The sequence below is a fragment of the Fukomys damarensis genome, unplaced genomic scaffold (assembly GCF_012274545.1).
Source record: "Fukomys damarensis isolate Sample0158 unplaced genomic scaffold, DMR_v1.0_HiC HiC_scaffold_26, whole genome shotgun sequence".
Lineage (NCBI taxonomy): Eukaryota > Metazoa > Chordata > Mammalia > Rodentia > Bathyergidae > Fukomys > Fukomys damarensis.
The window spans coordinates 21500127-21519083 of record NW_022900938.1 but is presented as its reverse complement, the minus strand read 5'-3'; the positions used below and the strand labels follow the sequence as shown (position 1 = coordinate 21519083).

General features: G+C 35.2%; 1 protein-coding gene across 3 annotated transcripts in view; it reads right to left on the bottom strand.

Moving 5' to 3' along the window:
* Positions 1–4084: 4084 nt before the first annotated feature.
* The window catches only part of Gpr155 (G protein-coupled receptor 155), a 39133-nt gene continuing 24260 nt past the window's right edge, over positions 4085–18957 (bottom strand). For 2 of the 3 annotated variants that reach the window (XM_033756400.1, XM_033756399.1), the window contains exons 11-16: positions 15741–15845; positions 12366–12502; positions 10722–10817; positions 8719–8783; positions 7422–7559; positions 4085–4673 (exon numbers count right to left, since the gene is read on the bottom strand). In XM_033756400.1, the coding sequence (XP_033612291.1) occupies positions 4373–4673; positions 7422–7559; positions 8719–8783; positions 10722–10817; positions 12366–12502; positions 15741–15845 (842 nt within the window). In that variant the 3' untranslated portion in view covers positions 4085–4372. Of the gene's footprint in view, positions 4727–7421; positions 7560–8718; positions 8784–10721; positions 10818–12365; positions 12503–15740; positions 15846–18957 lie in introns of all 3 variants that reach the window. The other variant, XM_033756401.1, reaches the window with a different exon arrangement.

Genomic DNA, 18957 nt, shown 5'->3' with positions numbered 1-18957 from the left:
TTTACACAGGGTCTCCCTACATTGCCCTTCTGGGCTCAAGTGACCCCCTCCACCCCCAAAGCTGGGACTGCAGGCGCACACTACTGTACCTAGCTGTTTCCCATTTTAATCTGCAGTCCCTAATGACGTATGACATTGAGTGTCTTTTCATACGCTTTTCTGACATCTGTACATCTTCTTTGATGAGGTGTCTGTTCAGATCTTTTGCCCATTTTTTCAGCTTTAATTGAGTTTATTGGTACATTTTAGGAATACAGTACAGTTACATTCATTGTTGGGATCTTGTACCTCTACATGACAAGTCTTGATTTTTGCCGATTTTTTAATCAGTTCATTTTATTGTTGACTTTAAACCTCCTAAGACTTATGTTAAAGTCACAATCTTTAACAAATACTCACAAGATCCTGTTAATCTCTCTACCCCTGGCTATACTTTATTACATTTCTCCACTGTTTTCTTCTTAATTGTTTCAACCACGCTGCTCTTTCAGGTTTTTGAATGCCTGGGTCCTTCCTTATGGCTGTACCCTTTGCTTGCACCATTCTTTTCAGTCACACCCTTTAAATAAGTAGTTCTTTACATCTTTTAGTTTTGGAAGATATGACATCCTTAGGGAAATTTTCCTTATACTACCAGTCAGGTCTCTCTTAAATACCCTTGGAGCCACATGTGATCCTGATCACAAATTAATTATACTTAGCATCCTTCACCGTAGAATAGAAGCTCTGAGTGTCGGAATTGTGTTTGTCCTCACTGGTGTGTGCCTAGTGTTCAGTACTGTGTCTGGCACATGATAGACAGTAAGTATTCATTCAGTGAACATCCAAGTATAGTGATAGAATTTACACAGCTCTCTTCTCCGCCTATGTAAATATAAGGTGGAGAGAGCCAGGTGTGGTGGTACATGCTTGTAATCTCAGCAATTGGGAAGCTGAGGCAGGAGGACTACCACAAGTAAGCTAGATTATCTGTATAACTTGGTAGCCTTTGATAAGTCTATCACTCTGCTGCCTCTTTCCATATTAAAAATGAGAAAAACCTGCCATATAAAAATTATTATAAGAATACACTAATTTATAAAACAGCTTGAGAGACTCTCACTCTGTAAATCCAGTATGGCTTTTGGGTTGTGCATACATTGTAGGTAACAAATACCTTCAAATTCAAGAATTTCCTAAATTTTGTCCATTGTAAGAGTAAAAAAATATATTAGCTGAATTATGCTTCTTGGAGGTTAATCCATAAATGATGTTATTATCATTACTGTTTTAGTTACTTTCTCATTGCTGGGAAAAAATGCCTGACACTCACCGGTTATAATTCGAGGGAATAATTTAATAAATTATCTCACAGAAAGCTAGTTTGTTTGATCTTTGATAAAATATTAATTTATATATTAATCTTGAATCAAAAATTTTGCCCTAGAAATAATTATGCATCCTAGAATTTTGGAAAGTTAGTTTCTTCTTGTAAAATTTGCCAAAACAGGTCTACATAGTGAATTTTTTCTCTTTTGATTACCTCAAATTTTTTCATGCCAATGATCCTGAACTTGTTTCCAACCATCATTCATCAAGACTATTTGTGCCCCGCTGTCTAAAGTAATTTAATATTTTATAGAGATATGAGCAGACAAAAATTAGAGCCATTGTGTTTTGTAACTTTTAGAAACTTCCTGATCGTTTATTATTCTCAAAATACCAAGAGTATTTTATCTATTGTAAAATTATTGAAAGCTAAACACAAGCTAGGCATGGAACAGCTTACTGACAGTTAAGGAAACAACTGAATATGCTAAAGATTAATATAAAAAGGGTAAGTTTTAATCAAAAGTGCATCCAACCATTTTCCCAGCTGTAGCTCTGCATATTAAAAATCATGAAATGTATGCGAGGGACAGACAGACATTTAATGTCATTCTTAAAAGCTGTTTGCTGAGTATATAACTGGGCATGACCCTGTGTGCAGAACCTTGCGGGTCATGAAGAGGAGGATGATCTCCAGAAATCTATTTAACATTGACAGCTTATGGGAGAAATCTCTGTGATAGCTCCTGCATTATTCAGATCACTCAAAGAAAAGATGTCCAGAGTGAAAGTTAAAATAAGTATTTTATTGAGCAACTTGCTTTGTTAGTGAGAAAATAACAGTTACAAATATTTTCATTTAATAAAATTAAGATATCCTTAATCCTAAAAACGTATCTTAACTTTTATTATCTGAAGCTGCAGATCATTCTGATTTCATGTTTTTGTGTCACCTATGGGAAAAGATGTCACAGATTCCATTCATGCAAATAACAGAACATATTTAGAAATATCTGTTATAAGCCAAAAAATTCCCCACTCGAGTTGCCTGCATGCATGTGAATTACATGTCTTTACTGTAACTATAAAAGTTGCCCTGGTATGGCAATGAGGCTTTGTTTACTCCTGAGCATTTAGAATCATGTGGTCATAATTTTAAAAAATTCTGCAGCAAGACAGCTCTGATTAAAAAATGTCCCTATCCCCTAAACATAACTTAAATTAGTTAATATTTTAGTAGTGTAATAGTTTAATAGTATACTAAAGTATAATTTACTTGCTAAATACGTAAGTCTTCCATGCAGGTTTTTAAAAAACTCTACATTTGTTGCATTAAAAGGGCAATGCCACAAACCCTATAAATAATTTTCTAAATGGTTTTATATATTAAACACTAAAAATATGAGATTAATAAAAATCTAAAATATTTTAAGTCAAGCCAGCATTGATACCTAATAATTAAGTAGATGTTCAAATGTCATGTAAATTTGTCTCTCTTTCTGGAGATAAAGCTTTTCTGAGGGTGCCTGGTCTGAATGCTTGTGTTCCCTCCCCAGTTCATGTATTACAGCCTAACCCTTAGTGTGACAGTATTGGGAGGTCATGGGGATGGAGCTCTCATGGTGGGATTAGTGCCCTGCAAAGGGCTAAAGAGACCAGAGCTCTTCCCTTCCACCACGAGGACTTGGCAAAAAGGTACCATCTGTGAACACGTGGTCAGACCCTCACCACACACTGAATCTGCTTTATTTATTTCTTGGTACTGGGAATCAACTCAGGACCTTGTGCTAGCCAGGCAGACACAGCACCACTGAGCTACATCTCCAGACCATCTGCTGATGCTTTAACATGGACTACCCCACATCAAGACCTGTAAGAAATAAGATTCTGTTGTTCATAAGCTATCCAGTGTATGGTGTTTTGTTATAGCAGCCTTAATGGACTGAAATAGAGAGCAACCCCTAGTATGTTGAAATCTTACAAAATTATACATGAACACTTTAAAAAGATCAAGTTCAAAAGGTAGGGTCTTGGCTTGAACTACCTATGTAGTCTGTCTTTTTCACTTGCAGGCAGTAAAGTAGTACAGTTACCCTTCTGTACTTACGATGCTTTGAGAAAATTCCAAAAATGACCCATCACATGACAATAATTTTATAGCATTTAAATGAATATGCTCAAGTTATTTGTACTACAAAAGTTAAAAATCAGATTATACTTCTGTTAAAGGATTATGAGGATAATAATAATACTTAAGTAGGTTCTTATTCCCTTTTTTTGAGACCAGGGATCAAACTGCAAGGCAGGTGCAGTGCCACTGAGCTAAATCCCTGGCCCTTCTTACTCCCTTTTTAGTGGTACAGATTAGTACTTTGGATAATAGTGTGAAAAAAAAAAAAGAAAAAAGATAAACCTTTTTTTTTTTTTTTAAAGCATTGATTCCACTCTTAAATTAGTATTTGTCAAAGAAATGGAAAAAAAATATTAGAATCATCAAAATTCATTTTTAGGAGGTGCTATCAATGAATGTAAAGTTAAAAAAAATAAATATAAAGTTGTCAAAACTTAAGATCTATTTCACCAGCAGTACACTGCTAAATTTGGCAGTTTAATTGAAATTATAGCAAACAGCTGCAGGAAGACATGGTTTTTAAATGTTGGCATATTAATATTATTTATAGTCATTATTATATTTATTATATTTTGGTTTGATTTCCTCTTTTTCTGATGTGTTTGTTTTGTTTTGAGACAGGATTTTGCTATGTAGTTCAGGCTGGCCTTGAGCTCATTATAGGCCCAGGCTGGCCTTAAATTCAAGGGGAGCCTCCTGTCTCAGCCTTCTGCATACTGGGACTGCAGGCACGTGCTACCATGCCTGGCTTTTTCTGATATGTTTTACACACACATAGAATTGCAGAATGGGAGCACGGATATAGGAATGCTTGTTGTCAGAATGCACAGAGGAAATGGAGGCTGAGAGGTCGTAAGTTGCCCAAAGCCAAACAACTAAAAAGTAATTGATCTGGGGCTAGAATAATTTCATATAGGGTTCTCTCCTTCATATTTAGGTCTTAGGGGACAGTGAGGATGGAGATGAATGCTCAATTTCTTTATAGCTTTCTTGATTGGGGTTGATTGCATTAATAGCTGGAGGAGACTGTTCAGGACTCTTCTGAAGAAACCTGTAAAACAAGTACTCATCCCGAAATTCGTATTCATTGGTAATATGTTGGATGACTCCTCCCTGCACCAGTCTGTCTCCATATATCACAGCTTCACCACGGTCCGAGGCAAGGCCGACTTTGATTAGCCAGTTCACCAGGTCACAGCCACAGAAGGTCCCAGCAGAAGTCTTTTCACCACACCTGAATGTCAAAGGAATGATTCACCCATATGTTCTGTAAATCTGGTATCAGTACTGCATGATAGAGGATAACCAAGGAAAAATAGAAGGAAACAAGGAAAGACAGCATGGTAGTTAAATGCATGATAGGAATGAAACTGTTCTGAATATTAAGGAGTTATTAACTTTCCTGATGCTAAAAAAGACCCACTGGAGAGAAATAAAATATGCCAATAATGCTTGTGAAAACAAATGCTTAAACATAACAAATGACACAGGTAACGTAAAGGCATCATCAAAGAAATATTTTTTATAATAGCAGGACCTTTTATCTTTTATGATCAAGTCTATCTTGTAGACAGCTGAATATCCTCCTAGTTATACTGAGTTATTTATCTCAGAAATATTAAGTATCTTTTGCAAGCCCTTAAGTGATTATTTTGACTAAGCTACTCAAATCAATCTTTATTTTCAGTTCCTAGTGCCCACAAATAGCTCTTCATTATATTCTCAAAAGCCAAGACAATCATGCTGATATACTTACTAGGAATTTGCTTCATTAGGAAGCAAGGAAAGAATAAGTAAGATCTGTCTTGCTACAAAGAGTTTAAAAATATACTTTATGAATCTACTTCTTGATATTTAAAATTTGACTTCCTCCAAATATGTATAGTAGATAATATGAAATAGAAACTGTTCAAAAGGAAAGGGAAACTGAAGCGGGGAGGGTAAAAAGGAAAGGAAAAAAATGAGAAATGTAGGGAAAAAATGGAAAAAAAGCTTTTGTAAATAAGTGGGGAGGAGGTTTGGAGGGAAGGGAGGGGATTGGGAGAAAAGAGGAATCAAGATATATCATGTACACGTACAAGTTCTCTTTGATGAAAGTGATCGTTACATATATTTAATTTGTGCCAATAAAATTCATTAAAAATAAAATAAAATTTGTCTTCCACATGCAAATGTAGGGTGATATAAGTATGATAAGGGAAAGAGAAATGCACAAGAAACCCCCAGTTATAGGAAATATGTACAAATATGCAAGACAATAAGAATCTGCCCACAAGCATCAGTCAAGCTGTGAAATGTAAAGTGCTTGACAAGAGGAAATAGAGGATGCAGATTGAGATGGAAGAAAAATCAGGTGAAAAAATTTAAAATGTTTTCACATAAGTAAAATATACATTTGAGTTTCATATAAGAACAAAGGTTAATAGACATAAAGCGTTTTCTCAAGTATATAAAATCACAATATTTTAAACATCAGTATTTTATTTTATTTTATTTATTTATATTTTGGTACCGGGGATTGAATTCGGGTCCTTGCGCTTGCAAGGCAGGCCACCGAACCACTGAGCTAAATCCCCGGCCCAAACATCAGTATTTTAATTAGTGATAAGATCTCTTAATTTACACTTTGAAACTGCAAACATCACTTTCAATAAAACCTGAATATTGCAAGCTGTGTCTGGGCCTTATTCCTGCTTATTGACTTTTGATTTATAGCCTAATGCCTTCTGTCTTCAACACCAACTGAATAACATTTGTTTCTGGGTGGCTGTGATCAGGCAGCACTGACAGAGGCCCACGGAGTTGTACAGAACGTCAGAATGTGACGTTGTACAGGCTGAAGAGGCTGGGAGGGGGTAGGGAACAGGCCAGGACACTACCAGCTGGTGCCCATTCAGCCATCTGGGACCAGGGCAGCCTGGCATTCCTGCAAATGGTAAGAGCCACGCTTCCTGACAGGTGGCAAGCACAACAGGCCTGGCAGCTAACGTGATTTTCTTTTTCAATTTTAAAAAGCAGTTTTACATTGTTGAAACTATACATAGATGGTCTCTTGAAATAATAAGGCTCAGTCCTTTAAGGGAGAAAAACTAACTTCTTCATAGGTTACTATTGCCAGAAATTGGGCGAGGCTCATCTTAGAAATTTTGTCATCTACTTCAAACAACCTGAAGAGTCAGTTTTAAAAAGAAAACAAAAATCAAGGTTTAGGGAATTGAATTTGCCCAGTGTTACACAGATGAGATGTGACAGTTGAGGAGCTGAGTTCTAATATTATTCCACACTCAGTGAGTCTCCTTCCTACACCACAGCTTACTTTGTCATCATAATCATGTATGTTAAATATAGTGGCATATGCAACTGACCTAGCCCAAATAGAAACTTTTTTATATTTTCAAAATTTTTTTGATACCTAAAAAGGTATTAAATTCTTTATGCTTTATTTTCTCTTTCATAGCATCCAAAAACATTGGCACTATAACGTTTGTTTATTCAGAGTTCATCATTTCCTGCTGCAGCACATCCCATACCTTAGGGATGAGGAAAATAAATACAATGTCACAGACTAAAGATTAGGACTTGAGGTGAAATATAAGCAGCAGAATTAAGGGGCAGAACTTTCATTTTCCTGAGAACAGTATTAGTAATATAAAATAACAGCACTAGGAGGTGGGAATATAAAATCACTTCTAAATCCAATGTATTTTCAAAGCTTTGTGAGAGACACTAATGGCTAACATGAAGTGAATGTTAATATTCTATTACACTCTGGTTTATTCTAGTCTTCACATTTTGTATAGAAATCAGAAGCTATAAGAAATTTAAAAAGTATTAAAATCAAAGTGATATGGCTATGGCTCTTTTATATACTATTTCTTAAACCATAAATTGACTCATAACTATTCACCTATTAAAACCCCAAATTAATAATCTAAAATACAGTATAATTAGTATCCAGAACTGGTACTGGCAATTGCTTTACCTCCTCTCCTTGACAATGTTTCGGATGCAGAGGTCACGGTGATAGTGTATAAACTGTTGACAAGTCATTTTTATTTCTTCAGAAACAGAGGAATCTCTGTTGTCTGCTGTTTCTTTATTGTTCCATAGGAATTCAAGTCTGAAAACCAAAATAAAAGAGGCTACCTGTAAGGGGGAAAAACACACAGAGAGAGAATCCTTCCTACCTTACCCCCATCAAAATTGCTATCCCAAAGATAGTCACCAAAACTATCTGAAGCAGAAATATACTGATACTGCATTTGGCTTCTTACTCAAAGCAGGCTGGAATGAGGGCTTGATGATTTATAAACCCCTCTAGGAAAGTTGAGCCCATTTCAGTTTCTACTAAGAAATGTTCCTTATTCCACATTTTCCTCTTCTGAAACACAAAGATAACTTGGATATTAAGTATTTTATTTTATCATCTTTCAATTTCAGAACCACAGAAAGGAATACTGGGGTCTGGATCTGGAGAAAGTTTTGTTTCTGCCCATCCAGACAATGGAACTGCTGACTCTTTTGCCTTAACATAATTAAGCTGATAGCTAAGTTTGATCACTTTCCCATTATGCTTTTCCTTTATGAAATGATTCTGACCCTAACCCTGACACCTTAGTGAAGATGACGGCGATGAAGAATTAAGAAAGAACAGATACTGTTTATTGGACACTTTTCATGGAGCAGGTGGGATGAATTCCATTAGCACTTTTAATTTCATCTGAATTTTGACATGGAAAGCAAATGAGGAATTGCAAAGATTTGCACCCTCAGCTTCTCCCACTGCTAAATTCAACTGTTCCCACTGGTTATTTTTTGTAAAAAAATCTTTGATCTTAATTAAGTGAAATTCTTCACTAAGCCAATAAAGACCCAAAATTTAGAAAGAAAATTTGAGTCTCCTATAAGTTGTCAGTTTAATAGAAAGAGGAATCCTGTTGTCAAAGGAGAAAGACAATCAAATATAGACCTCTGGGGGCACACCACCTACTACTTCCATTTCTAAAGACATTTCCAAGTTTCATTTAACTTTATGTACTTAATGGCATAGAAATCAGCGTCCATCAGTTCTTGTTAAAATGCAAATTACATTGCTGGATTTATAATAGTTGTAACATTTTCTCTGCAATCATTTATGACAAATATGTGAATCAACAGAAAACCTTTGTTGAAGTGTTTTGTGGTCTTAGCAGTTACTAAAGGTATAAATATCAGTATCTTAATAGAATGGCTTTGTTGTCACCTTTAGGAATATAAATTTATTTCAAAACTAAATTTACCTTCTTTTGAAAGGTAGGATGATTAAATGTTTGTCCAATCCAAAGATTCCAAAGGAAATAAATCCCTAGAGAAGAAAACAAAGTTGTTTTTTGTGAATGCAACAATAAAATTATAAGTCAGAGTGGGCCAGGGATTTAGCTCAGTGGCACTGTGCTCTGCCTGTCAAGCGCAGGTTCTGAGTTTGATCCCTGGTACTGAAGGAAAAAAAACAAAACAGCCTATTAAAAAATTTTTTTAAGTCAGAGAAATAAGGCAGCCACTAAATTTGGTGCTTAAGGAAGCAAACCTCTAGTGACTATAGTGACATTTTAAATAAAACCCACAAAACAGGCTCCCTAAAATTGAGTACCTGGAGGCAGACTTGAATTTCAGTAAAGGGATACTGGCTAGTGGCTTGGGGAGGGGTATGAAGGATTTGGGGTGATAAGGCACAGATCAGGACAATTTAGGACTACTTGGGAGAAAGGTGAAAGATGTCACTTGTCAGCATACTGAGGTGCAGGTTGGTGGGACGTGGGCTGGAGAATGTAATACAGTGTTACATAAAGGGATTGATTTTCTTTACTCCAAAACTGTAAGCATACAGAGGAAATATCTTACTAATTACCTCCCCAAGAGGAAAATGGATTGGGAGTAGGTTTGTGTCTCTCTCACTCCTTTGAACCACTTGAGACATAAGCTGTGTAGGTAGCATTTTAAGTGCAACATTCCAGGCATTAACTCAGTTCATGACAAAACCCAGCCAGAGAAGCATTCTCAGTCCCAGTTCTGGGATGGCCTGGCTTGGAGTGGACTTTCTGAATGCAAAACGTTAAGCGAGACTGTGATTTAAAACCTAGTATTTTGTAGTTCTTGGATACAAAGATCTCAACTAGTATTACAAAGTGAAATGGGTAGTGAGTTCTTGGGATGCTCATATCTGTAATGAACTGATTGAAGTCACTTGGGTCTTTAGCCCCATTTTTCCTACCACAAATAATGGCAAAACAAACTGGAAACTCAGGAAAGAACTTATAGGAGCATTTATTATTGAGAAATCATACCAAACACTAATAGCAAATTATTTTAGATTTAATAGCCAAACAGTGATTTCAAACAGTGTTTTTTCAACTTGATATCCAATCTACAAATATTCTGTATTTAAAAAGTAAAGGGTTGGGCTGAGGCTCAGTGATAGAACACCTGCCTATATATGTGCAGGATCTTGGCACTGTAAAAAATTATAAATCAAAACAACAAAAATAAAAAGTCAAGAGTTTATGAAAAGACCAAATATTGAAAATTGCACATAAAAAATTTACCAATATGTAAACTCATTTATCATTAAATATCCATTTTAATAGTGACCTGAACATAACATAATAGCATTACATTACTCTGTGGAATTTAATTTTTCTAATTTTTTAAACTGGAGATGAAAATATCTACTTTGTAGGTATTTTATGGCATTTAAATGAGATAATACAAAAATGCTTAACAATGTTTGGCAAATAGTAGGCTCCAAAGAAAGGTAACTACTATTCCTGAACAAAATTTACTTATACACTGCATGATTTCTTAAGAAAGATTTAAATGTTCAGGAAGCATCAAAATGTAAATGGAAGGATGTTCATCATCTTAAGTGGTTAAAATAAGGGTTCAGGTAAGGTAAATTATATTCCAAAGTGAGTTGCTATAATCACAAAAAGTTTAAAAAGAACTTAGGACATTTTGTCCCTGCTTAAATTATCATTCTTTATCTCAAAACCAAAGCAAAGAGCTGTTTGGTATTTCTGGTTGAAACACTCAGTGTACATTCTGATGACTTTAACCAATATAATAATTCATCTCTACTAGAAGACAGGCAGCAGCTGTCAGCTGTCATGTATACCAGCAGCTGGCAAACAAACTAAACCCTGTTGATTTAAAAGAAGACAACATCCGCACACACACACGTCTCCTGCTGCCCATTCAACTCATCCAAGAAAACAAAAACCCCTCAAAGTTCTTAGTAACTAAATACCTGACCAAAGTTAAACACTGCACAGAAAAACTGTAACTCAACGTAGAGTCTTCCAGGTTCTTGGTTGAATAGCCACCATAAACAACTGGAAAGATTCTGTAAAGAAAGGAGAAAAGAGTACTTTAAAATGAACCACACTAATCATTTCTCTCCACCCAGAGCACAGTACAATAACTTATCTACTTAATAACTAGGGGGGAAAGACTAAAGGGAAAAATACTGAGAGAATACAGAGGCTTTGTCTTTTAAACAAGAGGTTTCAACCTCTCCTCATGACAGGTGCCATTCAAACAGCACCTATTCTGATCAGATTTGAAGCAAGAAGACATGAGCCATAATACAGAAACTTACATAATATTCTAGGACTGCCGACTAGCCTAAGACAGGACTGATTTTAAAATTAGCTCCACACAATGAGCACAATTATATCACTAAGCAGCAATTCTTGGCAGCATTCCTTATTTTTTGATTTTTGTTCTTAAACAGCAGCAGTTAAGAGTGTTGCTGGCTGATATTATACTATGTAAGGAGCATCCCGTTGTGAAAAGGTTTACAGGTTATATGGTCCATCTCCATATAACTCTGGGCAAGTTACACTTGAACCATCTTAAAAAATTATATGATGACAATACACAGAAAATGGTTATATAATAACTACATAACTATAATAGCTATATAATATATACTAACCATCCTTTAGTCATTAAAGAAATGCATACATTAAAAAGTATATTTTATTACTAAATTATCAAATTAAAATTTTTATAATTTCAATGCTGGTGACTGCACTTTATAAATGTGTACTACCCCTTTGGAAAATAATTTAGTAAAATGCATCTAAAGTCACAGAAATATTTATACTTTTTGATCGAGGTTTATCAAATTTGAGAATCCATCATTAGGAAATATAATATATGGAGATGTTTATTAGAACATTTTGAAAATCTGGAAATAATTCATAAGGAAGTGGTTAAGAAAATTGTAATGTATGTCTCCTATGGTTTACTTAGGAGTCACTTGAAGTATAAACACTATGTAGCACCATGAAAATGTTGAAAAAACAAAAAAAGAAACAAAAAATATATATAAATCGGAATGCTCAGAACAACAAAAAGAAATGTGTTAAAAAATTAGAAGGCAGGGACTGAGGATATAGCTGAGGGTAAAGCATGTACTTAGCATGCACAATTCACTGGGTTTGGTCTTCAGTAAAAATTTTTAAAAATGAAATAAAGCAGTACTGTAGTATGATGCATATTTTTCCTCTGTTATAGTTACAATATTTCTTAACTACAATTATTTTTAAAGGTTTATAATCTGAGGACTATCTTCTAGAGATAATCTGTACATTTATCTACTTTATAGTCAGTCAAGTAATCAGGAATAGTGGCCCTGCACACCATCTAGTTTTAGCAAGTTCTAGGTTCGGAGCATAGGATGAATAGTGACTCTAATCAGAATAGGTTCTGGCAGCACTTAGGCAACTGAGTAAAATATGATTCCTCCACCCAAAACATGTAGAATTCAGGTGCTTTTGTTGCCATACTCCTAGAAAGTAGAACTAAGTTTCTTCCAGAAGCCTGATAAGACCTATGGCAAACACTTAAAGAAATAGCCCCCAAACAAAATTAGAAGAAAATTTACAGCAAACAGGCCAATGATGAGAAGTAAACACAGCAAGACATGTCGAGTCAGTTGTGGGTCTCCAGTCTGCAGATACTGTTCTTCTTCCTGGGCTAATATGCAGTTCTGGGAGTTACAGCGACTCACACAGTGATCATCTATAAAGCAGTAAGCACAACAATTTGTAATCAGAGCTTTTTATTTGAATGCATTTTAAATTTATAATGACTTCCTAAGAGAAACAACAAAAAAGCACATTCAGCTAAGAATCAGTATATAATTTTGACAAAATTGGAGGAGAGCTCCTTCATGTTGTTTTAAGAATTTCAGTTGTAGAGTGTTTTTGATCTGAAAAAGACAGAAGTACTATTAAATAGTTCCCTTTTACACCACTCAACAATGTTTTCTATCTATATAATTTATGTTATATACTTACATATTAATATACATTATAAATTATAATTATGTATATTATTTAAAGGCTAAATAACTGAAGTTTCACCTGTGATAAATCTCATTATTAGTCATAAATATCCTATTTTGGTTAACAGTAAAATAAATTTACTTTTAACATTTGTCTTTTCTGAAAGAGGTTAAAATTTGCCTTTTAAAAGGCTGGTAAGTTATCAAGCAAATATTATACACTATATTTTGTTCACATAAGAAACTAAACCCACATTGCAGATATGACTCCTCTGGCCTAAAATAGACATGAGGAATCTTTTATAAATATTTTTTTAAATTACTATTTCAGATCCACTCTGTGGTAGCAAAAGTAAAGGAAAACTTTTTTACACAATTAATGACTAGTCTAATATACAGTCTATGGTTAATGTTTAAATCAATGATTAAAAACCACAATTTTATAGCTCTTTCACACAAGTTAAAGATAGAAATCTGTGTTTTTAAAAGGCTGCTTTTTAAAAAATGACATATATAACCATTAACCATATATAACCATGGTCTAGTACAGCGGTGGCGAACCTATCACACACAAGCTGCAGCAGGCTTTTTGTATCATTGAAAGATCTAAAAGGGTCACTCACCATCACTACTCTAGCATAATAGTTAATTTCAGGGGAAAGTTCACAATATCACTAGATGAAAACAAGCTACCAAACTATCTCTGTAGTATAATCTCATTTTAACAAAAATTATTTGTGAATATAGTATTTCTGCTATAGTTTAGATACTGAATGTCCCCCAAACTCCATGTGTTTAAGGCTTGGTCCCTAGCTCAAGGCGCTATTGGGAGGAGGTAAAATCTCAGGAGATGGGGCCTGTTAGAAAGATGTTAGGTCACAGGGGTGTGCCCTTGAAGGGGTCACAGGGGTGTGCCTGTCTTTCTTTGGTCACTGGCTACCACAAGGTCAGCAGTCCCTCTACCATGTGTTCCTTCCATGTTATTCTGTGCTACCACAGGCCAGAAGACCATGGAGAGAGCCTCTGAAACCATGGGCTAAAATAAGCTGATAATTTCAAGTATTTTGTGATAGGAATGGAAAGCTGGCTAATATAATGTCTACATGTAGAAAATTTCTAGAAGTATACATAATAAACCTTGTTTAAAATATTATGTACATATGTTACAAAATGGATATAAATTAATTTTACTATTTTTCTTTTGCATTTTGCATATATTGTTGCCATTCAGCAATCTAAATTGAATGCAATATTTATTTTGGCTTTGTGCTATGGCAGGAAGTGGGGAATGAATTATATTGTTGAGCTCTAAACAATTTCATGAGTCCATGGTTTGATTTCCTTTAGATTTTAAAAAAATTATTCAGGCTTAGTAATGATACTAAATTACATGTATTGATGAAGTCTATATCTGATGGCTCTCAGTCTATATAATCTTTGAAAAATATCAGGAAATGTTTAAAAACCCTGTAATTTAAAAGTTCTCTGGAATCAACATTAGTAATGAAGTAAATGACAGATAAGCAAATCCTAAAATAGTTTTGAGAGGCAGGGAAAAAAGGTTGCTGAATCAGGTTACATATCAAAGTTGTTAATGACTTTACTTTCATGCCTGCTGTGTAATGAGAAAATAAAGAAGAAAAACCTTCGGAATTCTGACATAAAGAAACAACTTCATAAAAGAAACACATAAATAAAGACTTAAAGTTTAACTGAATGCCAAAAGGGGTTTCCTATCAGAAAAAGTTAAACCTCCACATCTGATATATTTATTTTTTACTTCTTTCTATGGAAGCATGAATATTATTATTTAAGATTTATTATTCTGAGCCAGCAAATATCTGCCAAACCAATGCCACCTAGATAACAACTTCTGCTGCCAGTATTATATTTGATGACCATTTCCTATGTGCACTACACAGTGCTAATTCATTTTCATTCACCACAGCATTTTTATATAAAAACATAAGCCCTTTAGCAATAATAAAGTTGACAGATAACTCATTATAAAGAGCAGTTTTGGGGGGTTTCCCTTTCTAATTTGATTATAAATAAGAGTAATCAACTAGAAGTGCACTGCAGTTCTATATAAGAATGTTGAGTTTTAAATAATTTGAAATTCAAATAAAACACAATTCATTCTTTTAGTCTATATGCCAAAGGTTATTATTTTTAAAGCTTTTAAAAATCATTTTATTAAAAGGGTATATTTAAGATGAGCAAGGTGGGACAAGCCTGTAATCCCAGTACTCAGAAAGCTGGGGCAAGAGAATCAAAAGTCTGAGGTAAGACCCTGTCTCAAAAAAACAAAAAAACAAGAAAAAGTGGGGGTGTGTGTGATATTTGAAGCATAATGATTCAGAGTAATGAGCATTAATTAACTGGTTCTGGTATCACAGGGGTTAGAGACAGTGGGGGAGCTTCAGTTTCTACAATAAGAAAAAAAAAAAAAAAGCCAGGTGTGGTAGTACACACCTGTAATCCCAGCACTGAGAGGATGAGGCAGAAAAGATTGCAAGTTCAAGCCCATCCTGTGTAACTTTGCAACCCTGTCTCAAAAAAGTAAAATAAATTAAAAAGTAAAGAGATCTGGGAATATAGCTCCCAGCCCTGGGTTCAAACCCCAGTACTGCAGTGTATGCATACATACACAGAAGATGAAAGAAGCCCCAAAGCCCCACAAAGTAACAGTCCTTAGGATAAGCTGCTAAAATTTATCACTTAAGTTAAATTTATTGGAAAGTGCATATATATATATATATATACTGGTAAGAATCATTTTTTAAAACAAGCATTCTCTCTGCATGATTATTATCATATTAACATGTTTGCCCTTATTATTTGAGAATCTATATATTCCCAGTGTTCGGTACTGTTACAACATCTAAAGAGATCCTATACAGAGTTCTTTTGAGGCAAAGGATAAGGACTCTTCTGTCCCTTCAGCCCATCCTCATAGCTGGGGGCACTTACTTTTCTCAAAGGAAGGAGTCACAGGCCTACTTGTGCTTGTGTTTGCTACGGGCTCTGCTGATGGGCACTGTAATTCACCATTTCCCATGGAGCAAGAACAGCAACCTATACAGAGAAGATAATATGTTAGGGTAGAGCCCAGCCAGAATGGAAATCAACAAATTCAAGAGATACCATATGAACCAAACTAAACAAAACCTTCCTGGGCATCCTCGGTGGAAATGTTTTCACATGTTATTCATCAGAAATAAGCTTATATAGAAGTTAACATTTAAAGAGTGCCAGACAAATCACAACTCCTTTACATATCATCTCCTCATGGTATGAGATAAGAAAAAATGTTCGTATCTATGCTGTTCTATTTCCACTGTGCTTTGGGAACTAAGAAAGAATTCAAATATTTTTCCTAAAACACAACTTGCATTTCATCCCTTTGCTAAAACACACATTAATGCTCTACTGATTATGATAGAAAATTTAAACTCATTGGCTTAACTTTGAAAGCTCAGTAGGCAGCCACTCCTACTATTCAACAAAAAAATCTTCCCTTCTTTTATGACAATTCTTTCGTCTTCCACAAGCCTCATTTAGGCCTAGGCTGATCAAATCCTCTTCTTCTTTAAGGTCAGCTCAAAATTCATTTCTTCCAAGAACCTGTGTCTTGAAAGACTCAGTAAAAACAACTACATATTTTTTCTTTTCAAATAGATACTACTAAAAAATCTCTTGCTAATTTATAGGCAGATTGGCTTAGAGAAGGCACACTGAGATCTGCTATAGAGCAGCAACGGTTCCCCTGAATCATCAGAGAACTGCAGGCTGAGCTCTTTAAAATATTGCACACTTACACAGACCTGGTGCTCCTTGACATAGATTCTAATAGAATAACTTCAGTAATAAACTATTGAAATTTAATATGCTAGAAAAATGAGTAATTCTTAAGCTTAACCTTTCATTGATAATATGCTTAAATTCTTTAATGATATTCTTAAAAACAAAAAAGATTTCAAGGTATAAAATCTATAATCTATACTAAGCTATTCTGAATGCATTTCTAAATTTGAGATAATGATGCCATTTCAAGGTTAAAATAGAAAAACAGAATAATAAAAAAGAAAATAAAGAGATTATTTGGCCCAACCCTCTTCAGAAACTTGAAGGTTTAAAGCAGCAAAGATAAAAGTGCTATGGCAGTTTTTTTTCCTTAAAATGTAAAGATATATAAATAGCCATCTGCCTTTTTTTAATTGAACCTCTGATCTTGAATTAAAATAGGTGATTTTTCCTTTCAATTGTAATTCTGCCCTTATGGCATGTACAAGTCAGAGGTCCCTGAAAATGTGTAGCAAGGGGCAGAGGTAAATGAATTATTTTGAATTACCAAGATTGGGGAAGGCCAGTCTGGACATGGAAGATGCTATGTGCTAATACTACTAGCAAAGCAGAAGAGAGCAAGATTTAGGGAAGGAGAACAATAAGTCAAGTTTAAAAGTATTTTCCTCAGGAACACAAGTGAACATGCAAATAAATAAGTACTTTCTTCCAGTAGTTCACATGTAGTTTCAGAGAATCATGGTGTAACTTATCTACCCACTCATCTACCTATCCATTTAACAAATATTACTAAATATTTACATAAAGCCTGAAACCATGCTAGGTGTCAAGGCTATAATAATAGGCAGGTCAGATATAACATTTGTAGTTGGGTTATAGAACAACTTAAAAAGCAATTATAAAATATTGAGATAGGAGAGAAGTATAAATATTGCAGAAGTTCTCCTAGGAGATAAGGGATATCTATCTTCTAGTTCTCCATTTATTTATACCACAGGTTCAAGTTCATTTCCTGGCTGGAGATGATAATGATGGGATTTTAGAGAAGATGTATGGTACAGTTTATTTGCTATTTGCAAAGACAGTGAAGAGGTAGCCATAAGTCTCTGGGATCATGACCATTAAGATAGTGCTTTCTGCTGATGATGTTGTCAGGCCTTTGGTAGACAGTTCTGAAACACTCATGGAAAAAGACAGCCAGCCAGATGGAAAGGGCATCTTTTCAAGCTCTGTCTCTCAAAAGCTGGTATGTTAGTTTGCAGGATAAATGCAGAAGTCTACAAATAAAGGGAGGAAGGAAGGTGTTAAGCATGATCAGAGAGGTGCTCAAGGCTTAGAGCAAGCAGCTTTTAAATGTAGTAGAGATGGGGCCAGGGATTTAGCTCCATAGTTCCAGCTCTTGCTTTGCAAGTGCAAGGACCTGAGTTGGATCCCTGGTACCAGAAAAAAAATAATGTAGTGGAGATGTAACCCTTGAGCTCCAGTTATAAAAAGGAAAATGGGCAGGAAGCTCAAAAGAATTAAATTCTGATGACATCATCCCCAATTACCTAACAAGGAAATTAATGAATTTGGGCTTCAAGTCCATGATGTAAAAGCATTAAGAGAAGTGTGACACCAGTTTAGGGCAAAGTGTGGAGAGTTCAGTAGCACAGAGAAGTGGCAGCAGCTGCCTCTGAGAAGGGTCCAGCCAGGCTGGAAGGAGCTGAGCACCAGAGGCAGGGCTCTTGGTACAAGGCAGACTCTGCAACAAGAGCCTAATGGGCTGAGCTCCATGGGGAATGTTATTTGGTGATTTCACATAAAACAAACTGGACTAGGGAGTGATGGGAGACAGGCAGCCCACTTAGGAAGGAATTACAAAAATCTAGTGGAGAGACTGGAGGCCACAGTATGCAATGGAGGTCAGGGGCAGATGCAGGGCCTGCAGAGGAAGAATGGCTTGCTCTAAATGATAATTTACCTCAGAGGGGAACAGAAGAGATGTTGTGCCTGGAACTCTTGAAAAAAATAAACAAACAGAATTGTTAAAGTTCAAGTATATTTGTAAAAGGAATAAATAAGTGCTGGCTACATAGTCAGAAAGACATGTAAACTATACATAGGCAGCAGGAAATCTGGGATTGGACCAACATAAAGAAGTTAGATTAGAGATACAAACCTTGGGAAACAGTACAGTACAAAGATTAGGCACTGAAATCATGAGAATATATTTGTTTCCTATGACCAGAATCACCATCCTAGGAACAACCTTGATGGGTACTGAAGGAGACGTGAGACAATGATGAATCTAATATTGGCAAACACTTTCCATGAAGGGCATAAAATTACAGACATCAAATTTAAATTTCATAATTTTCAAAAGTCACAAAATATTTATCTT